This window comes from Hyperolius riggenbachi, chromosome 5, assembly GCF_040937935.1.
Source record: "Hyperolius riggenbachi isolate aHypRig1 chromosome 5, aHypRig1.pri, whole genome shotgun sequence".
In the NCBI taxonomy this organism is placed as follows: Eukaryota; Metazoa; Chordata; class Amphibia; order Anura; family Hyperoliidae; genus Hyperolius; species Hyperolius riggenbachi.
The window spans coordinates 206982614-207002653 of NC_090650.1; the positions used below are offsets into that span (position 1 = coordinate 206982614).

At 43.0% G+C, this 20040-nt stretch overlaps 1 protein-coding gene across 1 annotated transcript in view; it reads right to left on the bottom strand.

Annotated features, from left to right (window-relative positions):
• The window catches only part of LOC137518578 (NFX1-type zinc finger-containing protein 1-like), a 338789-nt gene that overhangs the window by 162319 nt on the left and 156430 nt on the right, over window positions 1–20040 (bottom strand). Inside the window, exons 6-9 of the mRNA XM_068236642.1 lie at window positions 11856–11981; window positions 11610–11734; window positions 9905–10048; window positions 228–315 (exon numbers count right to left, since the gene is read on the bottom strand). Coding sequence (XP_068092743.1) covers window positions 228–315; window positions 9905–10048; window positions 11610–11734; window positions 11856–11981 — 483 coding nt within the window. The remainder of the gene's footprint in view (window positions 1–227; window positions 316–9904; window positions 10049–11609; window positions 11735–11855; window positions 11982–20040) is intronic.

The following is a 20040-nucleotide window of genomic DNA, read 5'->3' on the forward strand; positions in this document are numbered from 1 at the left end:
TGTTGCATAACTCCCACGCCACAAGCTTTCTAGAAATACACTGCAGACAGCTGGTTAGGATAACGTAATACGTTACAATGTAGAAATGTGAACAAGCCTATGCAATTGTATGGGTAGTATGTTCACATGCAGCATCACAGACAGTGCAACACAGTGTGATTGCGTGCTTAGTTTTTTTTAATACTGTTACTGACATTTTTTAAAGGTGTTACATTTAATGTAATTACCAAGTGTTGATGGGATTTTATTTTCGGAAGCTGTACCCAACCATTCTACAATCGTCTGGGAAAAGGTACTCTCAGGATCCAGGTATTCCTATGGAATACAAATATTCTTGATGTACATGTTTTTATTTTCTGTTTAAATAGTTCAATTAAAAAGATAAAGTATCACAATTTATCAAATGGAAAAAGTAAAAGACATTTTGCTTCACAGCTTGTGAGCATTTTTACAACCACATTGGTGGTCTGAGGTTTGTAAAGTATCAAAATAGTATCACACAGTATCTCTACAAAACATATAACGTAACATAACATATAACATAACATACATATCTCTACATAAGGAGAGTGGAGAATGGAGGCCTCCTGGCCCTATATGACAATGAACTGAGATCAGCATAAGAGTAAACATGACTCCTCAGTGTCAGTCCTTGTACTGATACCACTGACAGGGTGCAGTGTATCTTGGGCTGGTTAGCCCTCAGCCCTAGCGCAAAAAGAACCATAAATCTAGTGTTCACCCTTTTGTATAAGCGTCATCAAGGGACTATGAGAGTTCAGCAGCTAGCACCATTCAGTGTTGCTACTAGTGCAATTTGCAGAATATAAGAGTGAACAGAGGCGCCAGCAGGATAAAAGGTACTAAAACGTTTAAAATTCAAGATCCAAATTCCTCAGAGGCTCTTATTGTGACCTTGAGACTACTGCGTGTACTCCTATTTGTTATTGCCTGAGGAAGCAGGAATATAAGAGTGAACAGAGGCGCCAGCAGGATAAAAGGTACTAAAAAGTTTAAAATGCAAGATCCAAATTCCTCAGAGGCGCTTATTGTGACCTTGAGACTGTACTGCGTGTACTCCTATTTGTTATTGCCTGAGGAAGCGGGAATATACCTGTGAAACGCGTTGCATGGTTGTCTGGAGTATATAAATAAACCTGTTGTTGTTAAAAAGCTGACAGTATCTTGTCTACTTCAAGGAGGCGAGTCCACCACCACCTCCTGAGGAATTTTAAACTTTTTAGTACCTTTTATCCTGCTGGCGCCTCTGTTCACTCTTATATATCCCCATCTCTTTTTTCCTGATCTACAGAAAGCGACTTTTAACCACCTGAGCGGTCTGGACGAGCTGAGCTCGTCCAACACCGCCGGAGGTCGCCGCTCAGGCCCTGCTGGGCCGATTTTAATCAAATAAAAAGCAGCACACGCAGCCGGCACTTTGCCAGCCGCGTGTGCTGCCTGATCGCCGCCGCTCTGCGGCGATTCGCCGCGAGCAGCGGCGAAAGAGGGCCCCCCTAGCCGCCTGAGCCCTGCGCAGCCGGAACAAAAAGTTCCGGCCAGCGCTAAGGGCTGGATCGGAGGCGGCTGACGTCAGGACGTCGGCTGACGTCGATGACGTCACTCCGCTCGTCGCTATGGCGACGATATAAGCAAAACAAGGAAGGCCGCTCATTGCGGCCTTCCTTGTTTATTCTGGGCGCCGGAGGCGATCGGAAGATCGCCTCCGGAGCGCCCTCTAGTGGGCTTTCATGCAGCCAACTTTCAGTTGGCTGCATGAAATAGTTTTTTTTTTATTTAAAAAAAACCCTCCCGCAGCCACCCTGGCGATTTAATCAGAACGCCAGGGTGGTTAATGCTGAGTGAGGACAGGTCTGATCTCCTCACCTGCCTGTACAGTGGTTACCTAGGAGGTAACCCACTTTTGTGAGTATATACGCTATATACTTTCCAATCTATTGTTTTGCTTACTACACTATATTGGGCTCTCGGTGTCCCCACTTTTGTTTATAATTTGCAGAATGGCAAAGCCATCATTTATTAACCCTGAAGGGGGTATGCACTATAATTACTTCTTTGAGGCTATTGCATTATAGACTTACAGTGTATGATATATATTATAATATTATAAGCACGGTGGCATATTGGAGAGCAAGCTCACCTTGCAGCGCTGGGTCCCCGGTTCGAATCCCAGCCAGAACATACAGATAAGTTAATTGGCTTAACCCCTAAAAATTGAACCCAGACTACAATGGATATATGAGAAAAAAGTTGTAGGTGGCGCTGCAGGTTAATGGAAATCACCTAATAGTCCTGCTGCTACCTCAGGTGTGAGGGGCCCTTTGACCCTCTGTTGCTACTAATTTCCAAGCGTTTAATGATGACGTATATGTCTGCAGCACTCATGCTTCCGGCTTCCTCTTTACCCTCATTCGTTTTTTACTGCCTTTGTGTGTAGACCTGTTTGAGTTTTAGTGGTGACAGCTGCCGTGGTGTCTGGGTATAAACTCTGTGATTATATGCTTATGCCCAGATGTGGTGTGGCACCTGTCACCCCTGAAACTCAAACAGGTCTACTTGCATGAAACTAGCCAGCTCATCTGAATATAAAACACCAATCTCTCACTTTAAGAAGGAAGAAGCGAGCATTCCCTCCAATTAAAAAAAAATTAAAGGACACCTGAAGTGAGAGGAATATGGAGGCTGCCATATTTATTTCCTTTTTAAATGATATCAGTTGCCTGGTAGCCCTACTGATCTATTTGGCTGCAGTAGTGTCTGAATAACACCAGAAACAAGCAAAGCTAATCTTGTGAGATTTGACAATAATGTCAGAAACACTGGATCTGCTGCATGCTTGTTCAGGGTCTGTGGCTAAAAGTATATACAAGATCCAAGGGTAGTGACGTCACTACCACACACTGTCTCTACCCGGAAGCTACCCAGAACCACCACAAGGCAGAAGGAGCCAGCGTGCTAGTGAGTGTACTGATTCACCGGATGGGACTTGTACACACCAAGGCAGTAAGGAATGAAGGAGGAGAGAGAGGAAGCTGGAACCGTGAGTGCTGCAGATATGTAGGTGCATACTGGTGTACAAGGTCAGCAGCGGTCCATGCTCAATACTCTACCCACATTGGCCTCAATTCATAAAAATGAGTGCAGTAGTTCAGAGATGGGCGGGAAATTACCGCTAGTGGTAAATGAGGGTTTTTGCAGTGAATTCATTAAAAAAATTCCGAGTGCGATAAAAAAATTTATAGTAAGTGTGCGGAAAGCTGCCGATAAAATCTGCTGAGTGCGGTAGTTTGCCGCTGACTTCCTAATGACAAGGTGCATGCAGTTTTAGACACATGTGACTTATTTTTTATAAATTATATTTTTTATTATATATATATATATATATATATATATATATATATATATATATATATATATATATATATATACATACAGTGGTGTGAAAAACTATTTGCCCCCTTCCTGATTTCTTATTCTTTTGCATGTTTTTCACACTTAAATGTTTCTGCTCATCAAAAACCGTTAACTGTTAGTCAAAGATAACATAATTGAACACAAAATGCAGTTTTAAATGATGGTTTGTATTATTTAGTGAGAAAAATAACTCAAAACCTACATGGCCCTGTGTGAAAAAGAAATTGCCCCCTGAACCTAATAACTGGTTGGGCCACCCTTAGCAGCAATAACTGCAATCAAGCGTTTGCGATAACTTGCAACGAGTCTTTGGAGGAATTTTGGCCCACTCATCTTTGCAGAATTGTTGTAATTCAGCTTTATTTGAGGGTTTTCTAGCATGAACCGCCTTTTTAAGGTCATGCCACAACATCTCAGTAGGATTCATATCAGGACTTTGACTAGGCCACTCCAAAGTCTTCATTTTGTTTTTCTTCAGCCATTCAGAGGTGGATTTGCTGGTGTGTTTTGGGTAATTGTCCTGCTGCAGCACCCAAGATCGCTTCAGCTTGAGTTGACAAACAAATGGCCGGACATTCTCCTTCAGAATTTTTTGGTAGACAGTAAAATTCATGGTTCCATCTATCACAGCAAGCCTTCCAGGTCCTGAAGCAGCAAAACAACCCCAGACCATCACACTACCACCACCATATTTTACTGTTGGTATGATGTTCTTTTGCTGAAATGCTGTGTTACTTCTACGCCAGATGTAACGGGACACGCACCTTCCAAAAAGTTCAACTTTTGTCTCGTCGGTCCACAAGGTATTTTCCCAAAAGTCTTGCCAATCATTGAGATGTTTTTTTTAGCAAAATTGAAACGAGCCTTAATGTTCTTTTTGCTTAAAAGTGGTTTGCGCCTTGGATATCTGCCATGCAGACCGTTTTTGCCCAGTCTCTTTCTTATGGTGGAGTCATGAACAATGACCTTAATTGAGGCAAGTGAGGCCTGCAGTTCTTTAGATGTTGTCCTGGGGTCTTTTGTGGCCTCTCGGATGAGTTTTCTCTGCGCTCTTGGGGTAATTTTGGTCGGCCAGCCACTCCTGGGAAGGTTCATCACTGTTCCATGTTTTTGCCATTTGTGGATAATGGCCCTCACTGTGGTTCGCTGGAGTCCCAAAGCTTTAGAAATGGCTTTATAACCTTTACCAGACTGATAGATCTCAATTACAGTACTTTGTTCTCATTTGTTCCTGAATTTCTTTGGATCTTGGCATGATGTCTAGCTTTGGAGGTGCTTTTGGTCTACTTCTCTGTGTCAGATAGCTCCTATTTAAGTGATTTCTTGATTGAAACTGGTGTGGCTGTAATCAGGCCTGGGGGTGACTACAGAAATTGAACTCAGGTGTGATAAACCACAGTTAAGTTATTTTTTAACAAGGGGGGGCAATCACTTTTTCACACAGGGCCATGTAGATTTGGAGTTTTTTTTTCTCACTAAATAATAAAAACCATCATTTAAAACTGCATTTTGTGTTCAATTATGTTATCTTTGACTAATAGTTAACGGTTTTTGATGAGCAGAAACATTTAAGTGTGACAAACATGCAAAAGAATAAGAAATCAGGAAGGGGGCAAATAGTTTTTCACACCACTGTATGTATATATATATATATATATATATATATATATATATATATATATATATATATATATATATATATATATATATATATATAATTATTCTTATAAATTATATAACTGTGTACGAATTCTAACCCTTCCTCCTCTGTAATTGATTGTTTATTTTGTGAGCGGCCAAACTGTATAGATACACTTCCTCCTCTGTATCCTTAAAAATTCCATAACATTAAGCTGAAAGGGCTCCATTTGTCACCTAAAATGCTACTGTGTAGAGCAAACTCGCCAGGTCTTTGCTGGCGATAACAAGCTGTTATTTATCGCTTCCTTACTCCCCTTTTTTTCCATGAATACACTTCATTCACTTTACCGACACAAACAACGTTTGCATTACCGCACCATTACAGCACTAATACCGCACTATTACGGTATGCGGTAAACATGCAGTAAATTTTATGAATTCACTAACAAAAACATACCATGCGGTAATTTACTGCTTGGGCGATAACGCATGCGCTAATGTTTTATGAATTGAGGCCATTGTGTCAATCTAGTTATGCAGAGTTGTAATGGTACTTACTGGTCCCTTGATTCCAGCAGCGAATCCTTTTTAGCTGGGGGCACTGACTTGGTGGACTTCCGGGCTCACTAGGCACACGCATGCACACTCCTTCCACATTTGTCCCAGCACCAGGGGGCATAGCCGCAGCACTGGTGCAAGAGTCATAGTTAAACTCTGATCTCTCGTCATTCAGTGCAGTTGCATTGTTTTAACAGCTACTGCATGCGTCCACACCATCCCTAGGCCTTTCTTGCCTGCTCTACATGCCTACCTGTCATTTGTCAGATCCTTGCCTGCTTGTCCCTTGCCTAGACTTCCCGCCTGTCCTTTTTTTGTCTGCCAGTCCTTTCTGCCCTGTATTTGTCTCCCCAGTTTAACCGTCTGAGCCCCGTCAATATGGCCCAGTCACTACAGCCCAGTCTGTCCCCTCCAGGCTGTCCCTTTCAGGCTGCACATTCTAGTACTCCAGTACTTATCCAGCATTTCCAACCCAGTACTCCAGTACTTATCCAGCTAATTCCCATTCAGCCTGTCCCTTCCAATCCTTCTCGTCCAGCCTGTCCCGTCCATCCCTTTTCCGTGTATACTGTTCTGTCCAGTTAATTGGTTCAGTCCTGTTAGTTAGTCCTGTTTTGTACTCCTTCCCTATCAACAAGGTACCCCTTCTGTCCTTCTCATCCCTGGTGGGGTAGTCCTAGGAGTTGTGACCTGGCGAGCATCAGGCAGCAAAGTTGTCCCCCACCCATTGGGTGTGATGGCCCATTATCCCTTGCTGGTTGCACTGGTGAAGACCCGTACTCTCTTACAATCCATGCCCTGGGACTGCCCGTATTTATCAACAGTAACAAAATCAATAAATCCTTGTCAAGTGTCTTTTAAAGTAGTAGAGAGCAGCTGAGGAGTGTCTTTAAACATTACTAACAACTGCTATTTTGTGATCCAACTGCAGGGGCAAACCAAGGATTTTCAAGGGGGGATCACGAAAGGTCTCGCTCAGCCACGAACAATATAATAATATGGTAGGGATTAGATTATGAGCTCTTCTGAGAACAGTCAGTGACTTGACAATGTACTCTGTAATATGGTGCAGAAGATGCCAGTGCTATAAAAATACATACTAGTAGTAAGAATGAGACAATGTTGATTTTTTTTTTATTTTTAGGGAGGAGAAGGGTGGTGACAGTGACAGGAAAATAGGAGAATGAGATAGAAGAGAGAGGAAAGTGAAAGACAGTAAAGGGGAAGAGACACAAGTGAGTGTCATTGTGTCTGTGGCAAATAAGAAAGTGTAGTAAAGAAAGAAGATTGAGAGACAAAAATGGGGGAGACAGGGACACATACACACAGGACAGAGTACGATAAAAAGAGAAGCTCAGGACAGAGGATATGGGAGGCAACACAGAAACAGGTGAAAGATGCCTAACTAGGGTTGCAATATTCTGTTTTGCAGGGCCATCCTAAAATAATACACAGACACACTACCCTGTGGAGGAGAGACAAGGGGTAAAGGGGAGAGAGGATATACCAGAGAGAGAGAGGGTGAGAAAGACATAAGGAAGAGCAAGACACACACTTTAGTGAGAAATAAAAGGTAATTGGATTTAAGAGGGCTATCACATGAGCAGCCAGAGACCAGGAAGTATTCTGCTGGCTTATCCATCCAGACCTCCCTTAGTGCTTCTTCTTCCATCACTGCATAAGTCTTTTGATTGTAAGCATTATTATCTGTATCAATTGGTCTCTGCAGCATATTCAGTGAATACAGATAATAATGAAGACAGCCAACATCTGTAATAAATGGGGAAGTGAAGCATTCTGCAAGGTCCGAACTCCCTTCTTTACTAGCACAGCAGGGGAACAGGGCTGTCTGTGCTCATACCTGACTCTGAGCTCAGTCAAGTTCCCCAGAGCTGCTCCATGATCTGTACACAGGCTGCTACTGCATCCAAAATTATCTGCAGCCTGGAAAGAAAGGGGGTGGGGAGACACATAGTGCAGGATGCCTGTAGACATTCTGGTGTCTTAACTTGTGCCTGTCCCCAGACACTGCACTAGCCTTGGTCTGAGGTGGGTTTTCTGGGAACCCGTAAATCCCCCCTTGAACTTGCCTATGAACTGTACAGTGGGGACTGTGCAATGTCATTAGTCCAACAGAGCAAAATCTGAGTTACTGGAGATTATTCCAACTAAAGTCATAAGTGTGTATGTGTTGGGGGAAGATTTTTATATATTATTATTTTTACTCCTATTTTATTTGACACTTTTTAAGGGCTGCCAGATGGCTTAAAGAGACTCCGTAACAAAAATGTCATCCTGTTTTCTACCATCCTACAAGTTCCTAAACCTATTCTAATGTGCTCTGGCTTACTGCAGCACTTTCTACTATCACCATCTCTGTAATAAATCAGCTTATCTTTCCCCTGCCGGACTTGTCGCCCTGTGTCTGGAAGGCTGCCAAGTTCTTCAGTGTTGTGGTTCTGTGATGCATCTCCCCTCCTCCAGGCCCCTCTCTGCACACTGCCTGTGTGTTATTTAGATTAGGGCAGCTTCTCTCTGCTCTCTTATATTTTACAAGCTGGATAAATCATCCTCTGAACTGGCTGGGCTTTCACATACTGAGGAATTACAAACACAGGCAGAGCTGTTTGCAGGAAGAATCAGCCTGGCACTTCAATGCATGAGAGCTGCAGGGGGAAAGAAACACACAAATGATCTCTTGAGATTCAAAAGGAAAGCTGTATACAGCCTGCTTGTGTATGGATGTATTTTCTATGTGTGGACATACTGTACATCAACCTACTTCCTGTTTTGGTGGCCATTTTGTTTGTTTATAAACAAACTTTTTAAACTGTTTTTAACCACTTTTAATGGGGCGAGGAGCAGCGAAATTGTGACAGAGGGGAATAGGAGATGTCCCCTAACGCACTGGTATGTTTTGTTTACTTTTGTGCGATTTTAACAATACAGATTCTCTTTAAAATGTATGTTTTTGTTTTTTTTTTATAAATGATTGAAGTACAAATAGAGTGTGGTGGTAATACACACACACACACACACACACACACACACACACACACACACACACACACACACACACACACACACACACACACACACACACACACATATATATATATATATATATATATATATATATATATATATATATATATATATATTTCACTATAACTAACAAAATTATTGCCATCTGGTGGCATGTCCAAACCTTTTTTTTTTGTGTCGCTTTAACAAGGAACTTATCCAATGACAGTTACTTTTGAGTATTTCATGCATATGTGACTTTTCACAATTAAGTACTATAGCGCCAAAGGGAGAAGAACTATCGGCACAGTTGTGATGACATGACACATGTATACTTTTTTTTTTTGCTTGTATATCAAGAAATTGCTTGTAATTCAAGTCAAAATTTCACAACATTTTTTGCTTGTAATGCAAACCAAGTTACTCTCAATCCAACCTTTTACTGTACAGTATGTGTGTGTGTGTGTATATATATATATATATATATATATATATATATATATATATATATATATATATATATATATATATATATATATATATATATATATCCTTATAATCTTTCACGTCACCGATAAAAGCTTTATTGGAACTTAGTACCAGTTGCTGAACTCTCTACAATGGTCATATGACTATGAAATGGTTTGAATTGTGAGCTCCTCTGACAGGACAGTTGGTCTGTAAAGCGCTGCAAAAGATGTGGGCGCTATGTAAATTAATAATAATATAATGCTGACCAGAGAGAGGGCACGTGCACTTGCAAATATGTGTGTGTTTTCTATTGACTACATCCTGCACCGAACTGTTTATCAATTTTAATTATTACCATATTTACTTGTGTATAAGCCGCCCCATGTATAAGCAACCCCACAACCTTTACCCCTGGAACAACCTAATAATGTGTGACCTGTGGATAAGCCAACCCCCAATGTCTTCCTCTAGTCTTGCCCCTGTATGTGGGACAGAGTGCCTCCCCCTGCATGTGGTGCAGAGTGTGGTGCATGTGATGCAGAGTGAGGCATGCTGACAGAGCGTATGAATGTCATTATGCGGTGTATGTATGTTTAGCAGAGTCTGATTCCTCTGATGCACTCCCGGAGTCCCGTGTGCACCAACTTCATTTCAGAACAGTGCCACGGAAATGCCACATCATCATTTCTCTTAAAGTGGGTGGGGCTCCACATAACCTCAATCATCACCAATTGAAAGCACAGACTGGTCATACAATAAGAGTATCCAGTGTTATTACCTTTCTTGCCATAAGACTCTGGAGATGATGAGCTGGCATATATTGCTCCAGTATATCTCCATGAAGAATGCCTTGGGTTGCAATTCTTAGGAGACCTGCATTTTTCATTAATGATCCCTTAACTATATCCATTTCAATATACAGCTAAAAATAAAAGAACATCTAGTTTTATAATCTGCAGGTTCACAAATACAGTACTTATGTATTATCTCAGCACACAGATAAAACATAAAACAAAAACACAGTAGGGAAAATGTATTGTTTTATACATTTTTTACTTAGTTTAATTTGAACTGAATGACAGTGAATAGAAATGTACAGTAATATACATTTGATCCTTATTCTGTTCCAAAAGTACATTTCTTTTCACAAATATAGCTTCTTATCATCATTCAATAGATACAGTATGATTCATGTCAAGAAGTCTGCCCAATTGATTTATGCAGTGACACAGGCAGGAGACATTGGTCTGGATGCACTAAACATTTCCAGTGAGTTTTTCACAGGAAAAATTTTCTCATCTTATCCACAAAATACCTTTTCAGTGCCCAGCAAATAAAAATGTACCAAAAGGTGAGTTACAAAAATAATATAAAACTTACATCTCCAGAAAATCGCAATAGCGCAGCAAATAATGACGATCATAAGAAAAATGTGACAACGCACAGGGAAATCACATTTTTAAACTGCTGCAAATCACAATCAGAATTGTAGCGCAATTCCAATTTGCAGTTGAAAAGGGCTCTAAGTGTAATGTATTATAGTTATTGTAAAAACAGCAACCATAACCACAAATTTTCAGGCAATAGTTAATCAATCAGGGACTAGGTTTGCTGAATCATCTATGGCATCCTCTCTGGAAATGCTTGGAGGTCTCTAGAGATGTCTCAGGCCCCAGGAGACTCTTATTAAATAATTCCAGGATGACCTAAAGTTTATTAGATAAAAATCCTTCTCGCCGGAGCCTCCATGAAACTGAAATCACACAACTGTTAACTTACTAACACTTCAGCAATCACCACTGTGTCTTATGCACGATTTTACACCAAGCAAGGTTTTATTTGAAATCTCAGGTTCAGATTTGCTTAATAGCCCACAACATTGCAAATGGAGAGAATTTAATTAAAAGATGCTTAGAAGTGCCATACCATATTGGCAAGTGCAGAAGCGTCGACCTGCCGACAGGGAGCACCGAGGGACTAGACCTAGGGGCTGGAAGAAGCCTCAGGTGAGTAAAGATTGCTATTTAATTTCACCTCGTGAGTTCTTTAAATGGCTGAGCAGCCCACCCTATATCCCTCATAAGCCAGTTACTGTTTAGGCTAAGAAGTTCTTTCTAGCTTTGCACATTATTGTAACCCACTATGTATTATGTTTAAACTGATGTATTTTGTGAGGTGGAAATCAGGTGGGGGTGCAAACAAACATTTGAATTCAGCTTTGCAGCACATTGTTGTAATCCTCTGTGAGGTGTTACACTGCAGAGAGCTTTCCGATGCGTTTTCATTTGAAAAAAACCCTGCAATTTTAATGCAAGTCAATGCGAGCGGTTTTTAAAAAAATATATAAAAAAACAAAAACACATCGCCGACAGTCGAAAAAAGCGCACTGCAGTGTGTCTCAGCTCTCTGTCCTAATTTGTTAGTTTTATGTTAAAAGTGAGCAAGTTACTAAAAACTTGTTACTGGTTCTGAAGTGAACTTACCTCACTATCCATTGATCTTGTGTAGTGCTGTTTCCGAAGATTGGACAGAGAACATTTCTGCAAGATTTCACTGCTGCTTCTTGAGCCTACCCTTACAATGTTACATTCCAAACACTTATCAATGCCTTAAAAACAATCAAAATATATATATCAGTTTCACTTACGGTATATTACACTATTTCTAAAAAAAAAAAAAAAAAATTAGTGAATGGTATGTTTTATGAACAAAAGATCAAAAGTAATTACCTTCGAGAAACTGATCAAGAGCATGGTTTGTATAGCAAACAATTAGTATTGGATCATTTCTTTGTTTCCACAGTTGAGAGTTGATAAGGAGAGCTTGAACAATTTTCAGGCCAACATGGGTTTTACCTGTACTCGTATTAAAATAAAATTCAGAAAAAATACGGTAGTTAATTGATCATAGGTACCTTTTTATGGAAATGTAGATAGGCTGTGATAAAAGGTAGATGAGTGTCAAAACATCAAAGAACACAAAAAAAGGGCTCTTCACTGCTTACCACGGACAAACAAATTGTGAATATAAATACCAGTATGAGATGTATAAAGGCAAAAAAAGATTTAAAAAAAAAAAAAAACACACACATTGTCATTGTCATTATCAAATACATATTGGCAGGGCTACAATGACCCTAGCGAAAGCAAATACAATTATAGTATCACTAGTATTGATTATAATAGGTAATTTCCCTTTCAGGAATTTTCACATTATTTTTGAAATTATGATTTCGTGGGTAATCTTGATTATGTTCACAGAATCCACAAATTTAATTTTACCATAGTTGCAAAAGTAAATTCACAGTATAGTGTTCCATGTGTCTCCTAAGCCAGTTTGGAGGATTTCAGGGTGAAATGCAGCACAGTGCCTGAAAGATGGCTTTCCAAAGAAGAGAAAATGTGTGCATCATTGTAACGATTGTGGAACTTTCTCCGTGATCAGCGCACAACGCGTGCGCTGATACGGCGGAAATCCTCCACAAGCGTATATTTGCAGGCACCCAGCAAAAGGTGCTACGCACCCGTAGAGGGAAAATTCCTGTCGGCAGATGGCGCTGGGGAGTGCAGAGGAACCAATCCTCTGTACCTCCACAAATGCCAGACAGGAATTTGTACGAAGCGCAGAACGCAATCGCAAGAGAGGCGATTGCGAATGAGAACGAGCAAAGGGACAGATTGTATGTGTGTGCGCCAATCTAGTCGCCACCCCGCGACCGCGCACACACAACAGCAGATATGAAATAGGAACGCGATCGCGAGAGGTGCGATCGCCAGACGTGACACAAGGCAGATCAGAACAGAATACGAAGTTAGCAAAGGCACAGCAAATAATACAATGAGAATAACAAGGAAAATAACAAACGCTAGCTAACCGCGGACACCGCACTCATTCGCAACAGTGCACGCGGTTATGCGCGGTCTCCACGTGATAAGCACAATAGAGACAAGCACGCCTACCTAACCATTGACAGACAAACATGAAACAGAGGACGCGTACGCTTGCTTAACGGTTACCTCACCGAGCCTCCAGCAAGCGTAGCAGACAAGACAGACAAACGAAAACAGGGACAAGCGAGAGATAGGATCCCCATCGGAGACAGAGTTGCAGACCAGGAGACAGAGTTGCAGAACAGAAGGATCCCCAGCGCTAGCAAAAAGTAGCTAGCGCGATCCCAGGAGACAGAACAGAAGAGATAGCTGGTAGCAACCGCTGCACCAGCTATACTTCAAGAACAGAGATCAGAACCATTTCCTCTCGACCACCGTTGGGACAGGACAATGGCAACAGAACATACAAACAGATAATACAATCCTAACTGCACTAGGGAAAACCTGCCTAGCGCAGATTCAGGAATTACTCTAAGCTGAACTTCAAACAAAGAGCATGGCTGACACTCCCGGCAGGAGTGTTACACAGGACAAAATCCTTATGAACAGCGAAGCATTGTGGGAAAGACATAGTACTTATAGTACACGCCTCCAATAAATGTGGCCAGGCAATTTGCATGACAACGTATGCAAATTCCTCTGCAAGCACAAGCTGCAAAACTGACAGAAGCTCTTCTTTCCAGAGTCCTGCAGCATGCAAACCTACACAATGGTCAAAAGGCTGGCTGCCTGCACAGGCAGCTGAGCAAATCATCACAGTACCCCCCCCTCCAGGGTCGAATTCCAGACGACCCTCAAAACTGCTATTAGCAACAGACTCAAACTGAAGACTCATGAAGGTCTGGGCAGACCGACAAGGTCCAATTCCAGAGTCAGTCCACCCGAAACCGACCTCATCGGAAACAGAAGCCACCGAAACATGCCCATCAGTACTACCAGTCTCAGTATAACACCCATCAAGACTGTGACCTCCAGAGAAGAAGCCATCGACACCCTCCAGACAATACCCACCACCTTCCAAGGAGCGTCCGAAAATACCAAACCTGCCACAATACCTGTTCGAAGTGTCCCTTACAACACAAAAGCCACCGTTGATCTTATCCAGGGGACCAAGCAAAATTTCTCCCGGAATCTCCCAGAACCTTTTGAAGCTCCACAGAGATCCCAAGAGGGCAGAACAATCACCAGGCTCACATGGAGAATTACTAAGAACCCCCATGGAACCAATGACAATTCCGGATTCAGAATTACGAGGACACCCATCAAGATCAAGACTTTCAGGGACCACTTCTGGGCAAGCAAGCAGGCAGGCTAAGTCAGAACATGTCTCCACCGAGGAAGCATCTGAGTATGCTGGTAACCAAGGCACACTTGGGCTTTCTGGGTCACAGAGCACATTGGGGTACACCAGCACAGGAGAAACCTCAGGACATGTTGGGGAACTGCCAACCTCAGAGTCCGACACGAGGAAACCAAAACCAGGACCGGGCAGAGAATCATCACAAGCAATGGTCTCAAGCACTGGACTTTCAAAAGAAGACTCGGATTCAAATTCGGAAATTTCTGTGACTGCAATATCATCATTGACTACACATGACTGAAGCTCCACCAGAGCTGAAAAGGTAGCCAGCAAGGCAGCAATGCCTACGGAAGAGGGCAACACCTCAGAAGGACTTGGGGGGCAGGAGACATCTCCTACAAGTTCTGCACCCTTTGGGAGGAACTCGGAGACCTCCAGAACATCATTTTTCAAGTTTTCTAAGAAGGATTCTGAACTATCCATGTTACAGGGCAAAACTGGAACTTTATTTTGTGGACAGGGCAGATGTCCCAGGAATGGTTCAACCATAACCTGAGACTGGATCTCATCATCATGAGGGGAATGTACAGGTATATTTACTGGAACACACACTGACTCCCTAACTTCATTCTCACTGTACCCAGAATTCTGTGTGGCAGTCAAACTAGCTTGTAACTCCAAAACTGCAGAAAAACAGGTAAAAATAGCAGCAATACTTAGACGAGCCTCTAGGGGCAGGGCAGGAGATATTGTACAAGGCAATATTGACTCATCCAGAGTACAGGGTGAAGAGTCAGAACTTTCTTCAAAGCAAGAAAGGGACTCCCAAATGTCAGTGTGATTGGACATCGTTTTGTTATTCATGGTACAGGGCAGGTTCAGAGAAAGCGTCTCTGAATAAGGCAAAGAGGGTTCAGCATCAGATTCGCAAAACCGAAGCGCTGTCTCACTCTTAGATTCGGCTAACAATGTCGAATCCGAGGAATCAGAACGCAAAACCTGCGAATCAAAATTCACTTTAGGTTGTGAAACTGACGCTTCTATAGCGCAAACCTCCGCGATCTGCGGAGCAGACAGCAAGGCATCTAGGACCGAAACGCTGGAGCAACTGTCCCCAGGCAACGGGCCCTTACAGGTGTGAACAGGGTGAGACAGAGACTCATTTGCAGAAGAAATGGCGACATCAACAGGATAAACTTTATTAGGCATAAAAAGTTTACTTTTGACGCTGCATAGTCGAGAAATTTTCCCCATAGCAGGGTCACAGACGGAAGATCTCAAAGATCTGTTTTTAACTGACAAAGGATCCCACACATCCTTGAGGAAACCGGCAGACTCATGCCGATCACAATCTGCAGGAACATCCGAGATGTGTGCTCCTTCCTGTAATTGCCTGATGAAGCGGGTTTGACCTGCGAAACGCGTTGCAACCTTATTTGGAGTATACCAATAAATGTCCCTTTTGTGAATACACAGTTGTTGTGTCTGCTTGTGGGAGGTGAGTCCACCACTGCCTCCTAAGCAATAATTTTAAAACTTTTAAATATTGTTTTTATCCTTTTGGCGCCTCTGTTCTCTACCATAATATCCGAGAAACAGGCATCAGATCGCACAGATTCAAACTGCACACTGTCAGGAGAGAATCCTTCAGGATTCGCACAGGAACCAACCACAGCGGCATACTCATTCATTTCAGATTGCACAAAGTCAAGACTCTCATGCTTTACCCCAGAAAGGCAGGAACAATCATCCGACAACGATGTCTCTTTATTGGAATCAATTGGTTGGTGTGTGTGCAACTCATCCAAAATCGTTTGCCATACATAGATCACCAGATCCACATCATCCTTGTCACATTCATCGGAATCAATCAGAAGGTACATAGAATCGAGACAGGCATTCAAGACATCTTCGCTTTTTGCGATGTAAAAATCGCAAAAGGCTTTCCAATCAAAATCTAATTCTTCCAGCAAGGCCCCAATATCCCAGGAAGCAAATGGGGGTTCAAACAGGCCAGTATCCAAATAATCTCCATAGGCGTGGAGTTCAGGAACAAGAACAGATTTTTTAACTGCTTTAATATAGTGTGCGATCCTACCTACAGCAGGATCCACATAAGCTTTGGACTGGGGCAAAAAACCTGGAGATTGAACAACATCATTACAAACATCAATAGGGAGTGTTTTATTCCGATGCTTGCGTTTTTTAATTTTTCTCTTTTTAGCCACTTTGCATGTCTGCTGTTTAAAACCTGAAGTGGCAACAGACACATTGAACTGATTGTCATACTGAAAAGTTTTGCATGGAAGGGAAAGATCAGCTGACTTATCAGCAGCTACACACTCAATCAGAGCAGGTGGTAAGCCAGGCAGTTTAAACCAGTGAGAGAATATCACTGCAAGCAACTGATACAGATTACCATTCCAGGAATTGATTTTTAACAGATTATACGCCCAGGTGAACAAACAGTCTTTTAAGAGCACATAGGCAAAAAGAAGAGCCGACGTGGACGGATCAGAAATCTGAAAGGTGGGATTCAGACAAAACCTCACACATTCAGAAAGAAATTCCGCCTTGGTCTCTGAATTTAGCCTTTTAAAGCTCTTAAAGACACAGGACCCAAACTCGACAAAATCGTACAAATCAGAAATTCCGTCTACACTGGGGTTTTGGGTTGGGCTGTTCATACTGTAACGATTGTGGAACTTTCTCCGTGATCAGCGCACAACGCGTGCGCTGATACGGCGGAAATCCTCCACAAGCGTATATTTGCAGGCACCCAGCAAAAGGTGCTACGCACCCGTAGAGGGAAAATTCCTGTCGGCAGATGGCGCTGGGGAGTGCAGAGGAACCAATCCTCTGTACCTCCACAAATGCCAGACAGGAATTTGTACGAAGCGCAGAACGCAATCGCAAGAGAGGCGATTGCGAATGAGAACGAGCAAAGGGACAGATTGTATGTGTGTGCGCCAATCTAGTCGCCACCCCGCGACCGCGCACACACAACAGCAGATATGAAATAGGAACGCGATCGCGAGAGGTGCGATCGCCAGACGTGACACAAGGCAGATCAGAACAGAATACGAAGTTAGCAAAGGCACAGCAAATAATACAATGAGAATAACAAGGAAAATAACAAACGCTAGCTAACCGCGGACACCGCACTCATTCGCAACAGTGCACGCGGTTATGCGCGGTCTCCACGTGATAAGCACAATAGAGACAAGCACGCCTAACTAACCATTGACAGACAAACATGAAACAGAGGACGCGTACGCTTGCTTAACGGTTACCTCACCGAGCCTCCAGCAAGCGTAGCAGACAAGGCAGACACACGAAAACAGGGACAAGCGAGAGATAGGATCCCCAGCGCTAGCGAAAAGTGGCTAGCGCGATCCCAGGAGACAGAACAGAAGGATTCCCAGCGCTAGCGAAAAGTGGCTAGCGCGATCCCAGGAGACAGAACAGAAGGATCCCCAGCGCTAGCGAAAAGTGGCTAGCGCGATCCCAGGAGACAGAGTTGCAGAACAGAAGGATCCCCAGCGCTAGCAAAAAGTAGCTAGCGCGATCCCAGGAGACAGAACAGAAGAGATAGCTGGTAGCAACCACTGCACCAGCTATACTCCAAGAACAGAGATCAGAACCATTTCCTCTCGACTACCGTTGGGACAGGACAATGGCGACAGAACATACAAACAGATAATACAATCCTAACTGCACTATGGAAAACCTGCCTAGCGCAGATTCAGGAATTACTCTAAGCTGAACTTCAAACAAAGAGCATGGCTGACACTCCCGGCAGGAGTGTTACACAGGACAAAATCCTTATGAACAGCGAAGCATTGTGGGAAAGACATAGTACTTATAGTACACGCCTCCAATGAATGTGGCCAGGCAATTTGCATGACAACGTATGCAAATTCCTCTGCAAGCACAAGCTGCAAAGCTGACAGAAGCTCTTCTTTCCAGAGTCCTGCAGCATGCAAACCTACACAATGGTCAAAAGGCTGGCTGCCTGCACAGGCAGCTGAGCAAATCATCACAATCATTAAGGATTCTGACAACCAAATCTTAATCTGGCACCCAAAGAGGCAGTTCTCACAATGCAAACTTCCTAAATTTTGCTAAATTACAAATCATTGTGAACGTACACATCCTAATTACGATTATGACCTGAAATAATTTTGCAATACAGGTAGTCCCCGGTTAACAAATTAGATAGGGACTGTAGGTTCATGCGGAGACCCAGAGACGAGATGATACTAAATTTATACATACCTGGGGCTTCCTCCAGCCCCATAAGCCTGGATTGCTCCCACACCGCCATCCTCCACTGCCTCTGTCCGCCGATACCGGGTCCTGTAATTTCGGCCAGTCGACGCAAGCGCAATGCGCTCCCTCCGTACTGCGCAGGCACATGCATACAAAGCCGAAGGGAGCCCCTGTGCATGCGTACAACTGGTCGCGTCCGGCGGAAGTGATGGGACCCGGTACCGGCGATAGAGGCAGCGGAGGATGGCCGCGTGGGAGCGATCCAGGCTTATGGGGCCGGAGGAAGCCCCAGGTATGTATAACATCTTTTTCAATTTTGCAGGTTGTATTTGTCTCTGGTTCCCTTTAACCTGAGTCTGTCCAGAAGCTGAAACACTGTGCCTTCTCTATCCCTTGTACCTCCTATGTTTAGTTAGAGAGAGTTGCCATTAAGCAAGTCACAGACAAGTGCTGCAGATATTCAGTGTATTTCCTAGTCAGATTTTTTTTTTAATCTTCTTTTGCTATTGTATTAACAAAATCATTATTTTGCTATTGTTTTAACAAAATAATTAGAGCGTTGTAACTGTGCACACATGATCTCAACTGTCACCAGTAGTAGCTATGTTCCAACTACTTTCAGTAACACTGAAATGTAATTTATTTATAAGCTATTCTCACTGCCCCCACACAAAAGCCTGCTTTACCAGAATGTAAAAAAAGAGTTTAACTTACCTGGGGCTTCTACAAGCCCCCTGCAGCCACCATGTCCTTGCACTGTCACAAAATGATCCTCTGCTCCCCTGTAGCAACTGAGTTTCGTTTCCGGCAATTCAGCCAGTCAATGGCCACTGCACCTGTCGCACAGGTCCTGAAAACGCTACCGTCGCCGGGAGCGTACTGTGCATACGGGAGCATTATCAAGTATGCATGTGCAGGGCCGCTCTCAGGTGCATTGACCATCCACTTGGCTGAGCACTGAAAACTAAACTCAGTCTCTGCAGGTGACCAGAGGATCGTTCCGTGAGGGCGTGGGCAAAGGGTGGCTGCAGGGGGCTGGTAGAAGCCCCAGGTAAGTTTAACTCTTTTATTAGAATTTAGTTAAGGTTCCCTTTAAATCATAATCTATAATGTAACTTCCAGTGCAGCCAGAGGTATCTTCTAACCCTTCTTCCCGGAATAGCTGTGGATGCATGTAGGCTTGGAAGCAGGAACTATAATCTTTCTACATCGCAATCTGGATCTCTGCTAATCTAGATCAGTGTTTCTCAAACCTGTCCTTGTGACTCCCCAACGGTGCATGTTTTGCAGGCAGCCTCACCTATACACAGGTGGGGTAACTAGTGTCTCAGCTAGGTAGATTCCATGTAGCTGAGACACTAATTACCTTACCTGTGCATAGGTGAGGCTGCCTGCAAAACATACACCGTTGGGGAGTCATGAGGACAGGTTTGAGAAACACCGAGCTAGGAT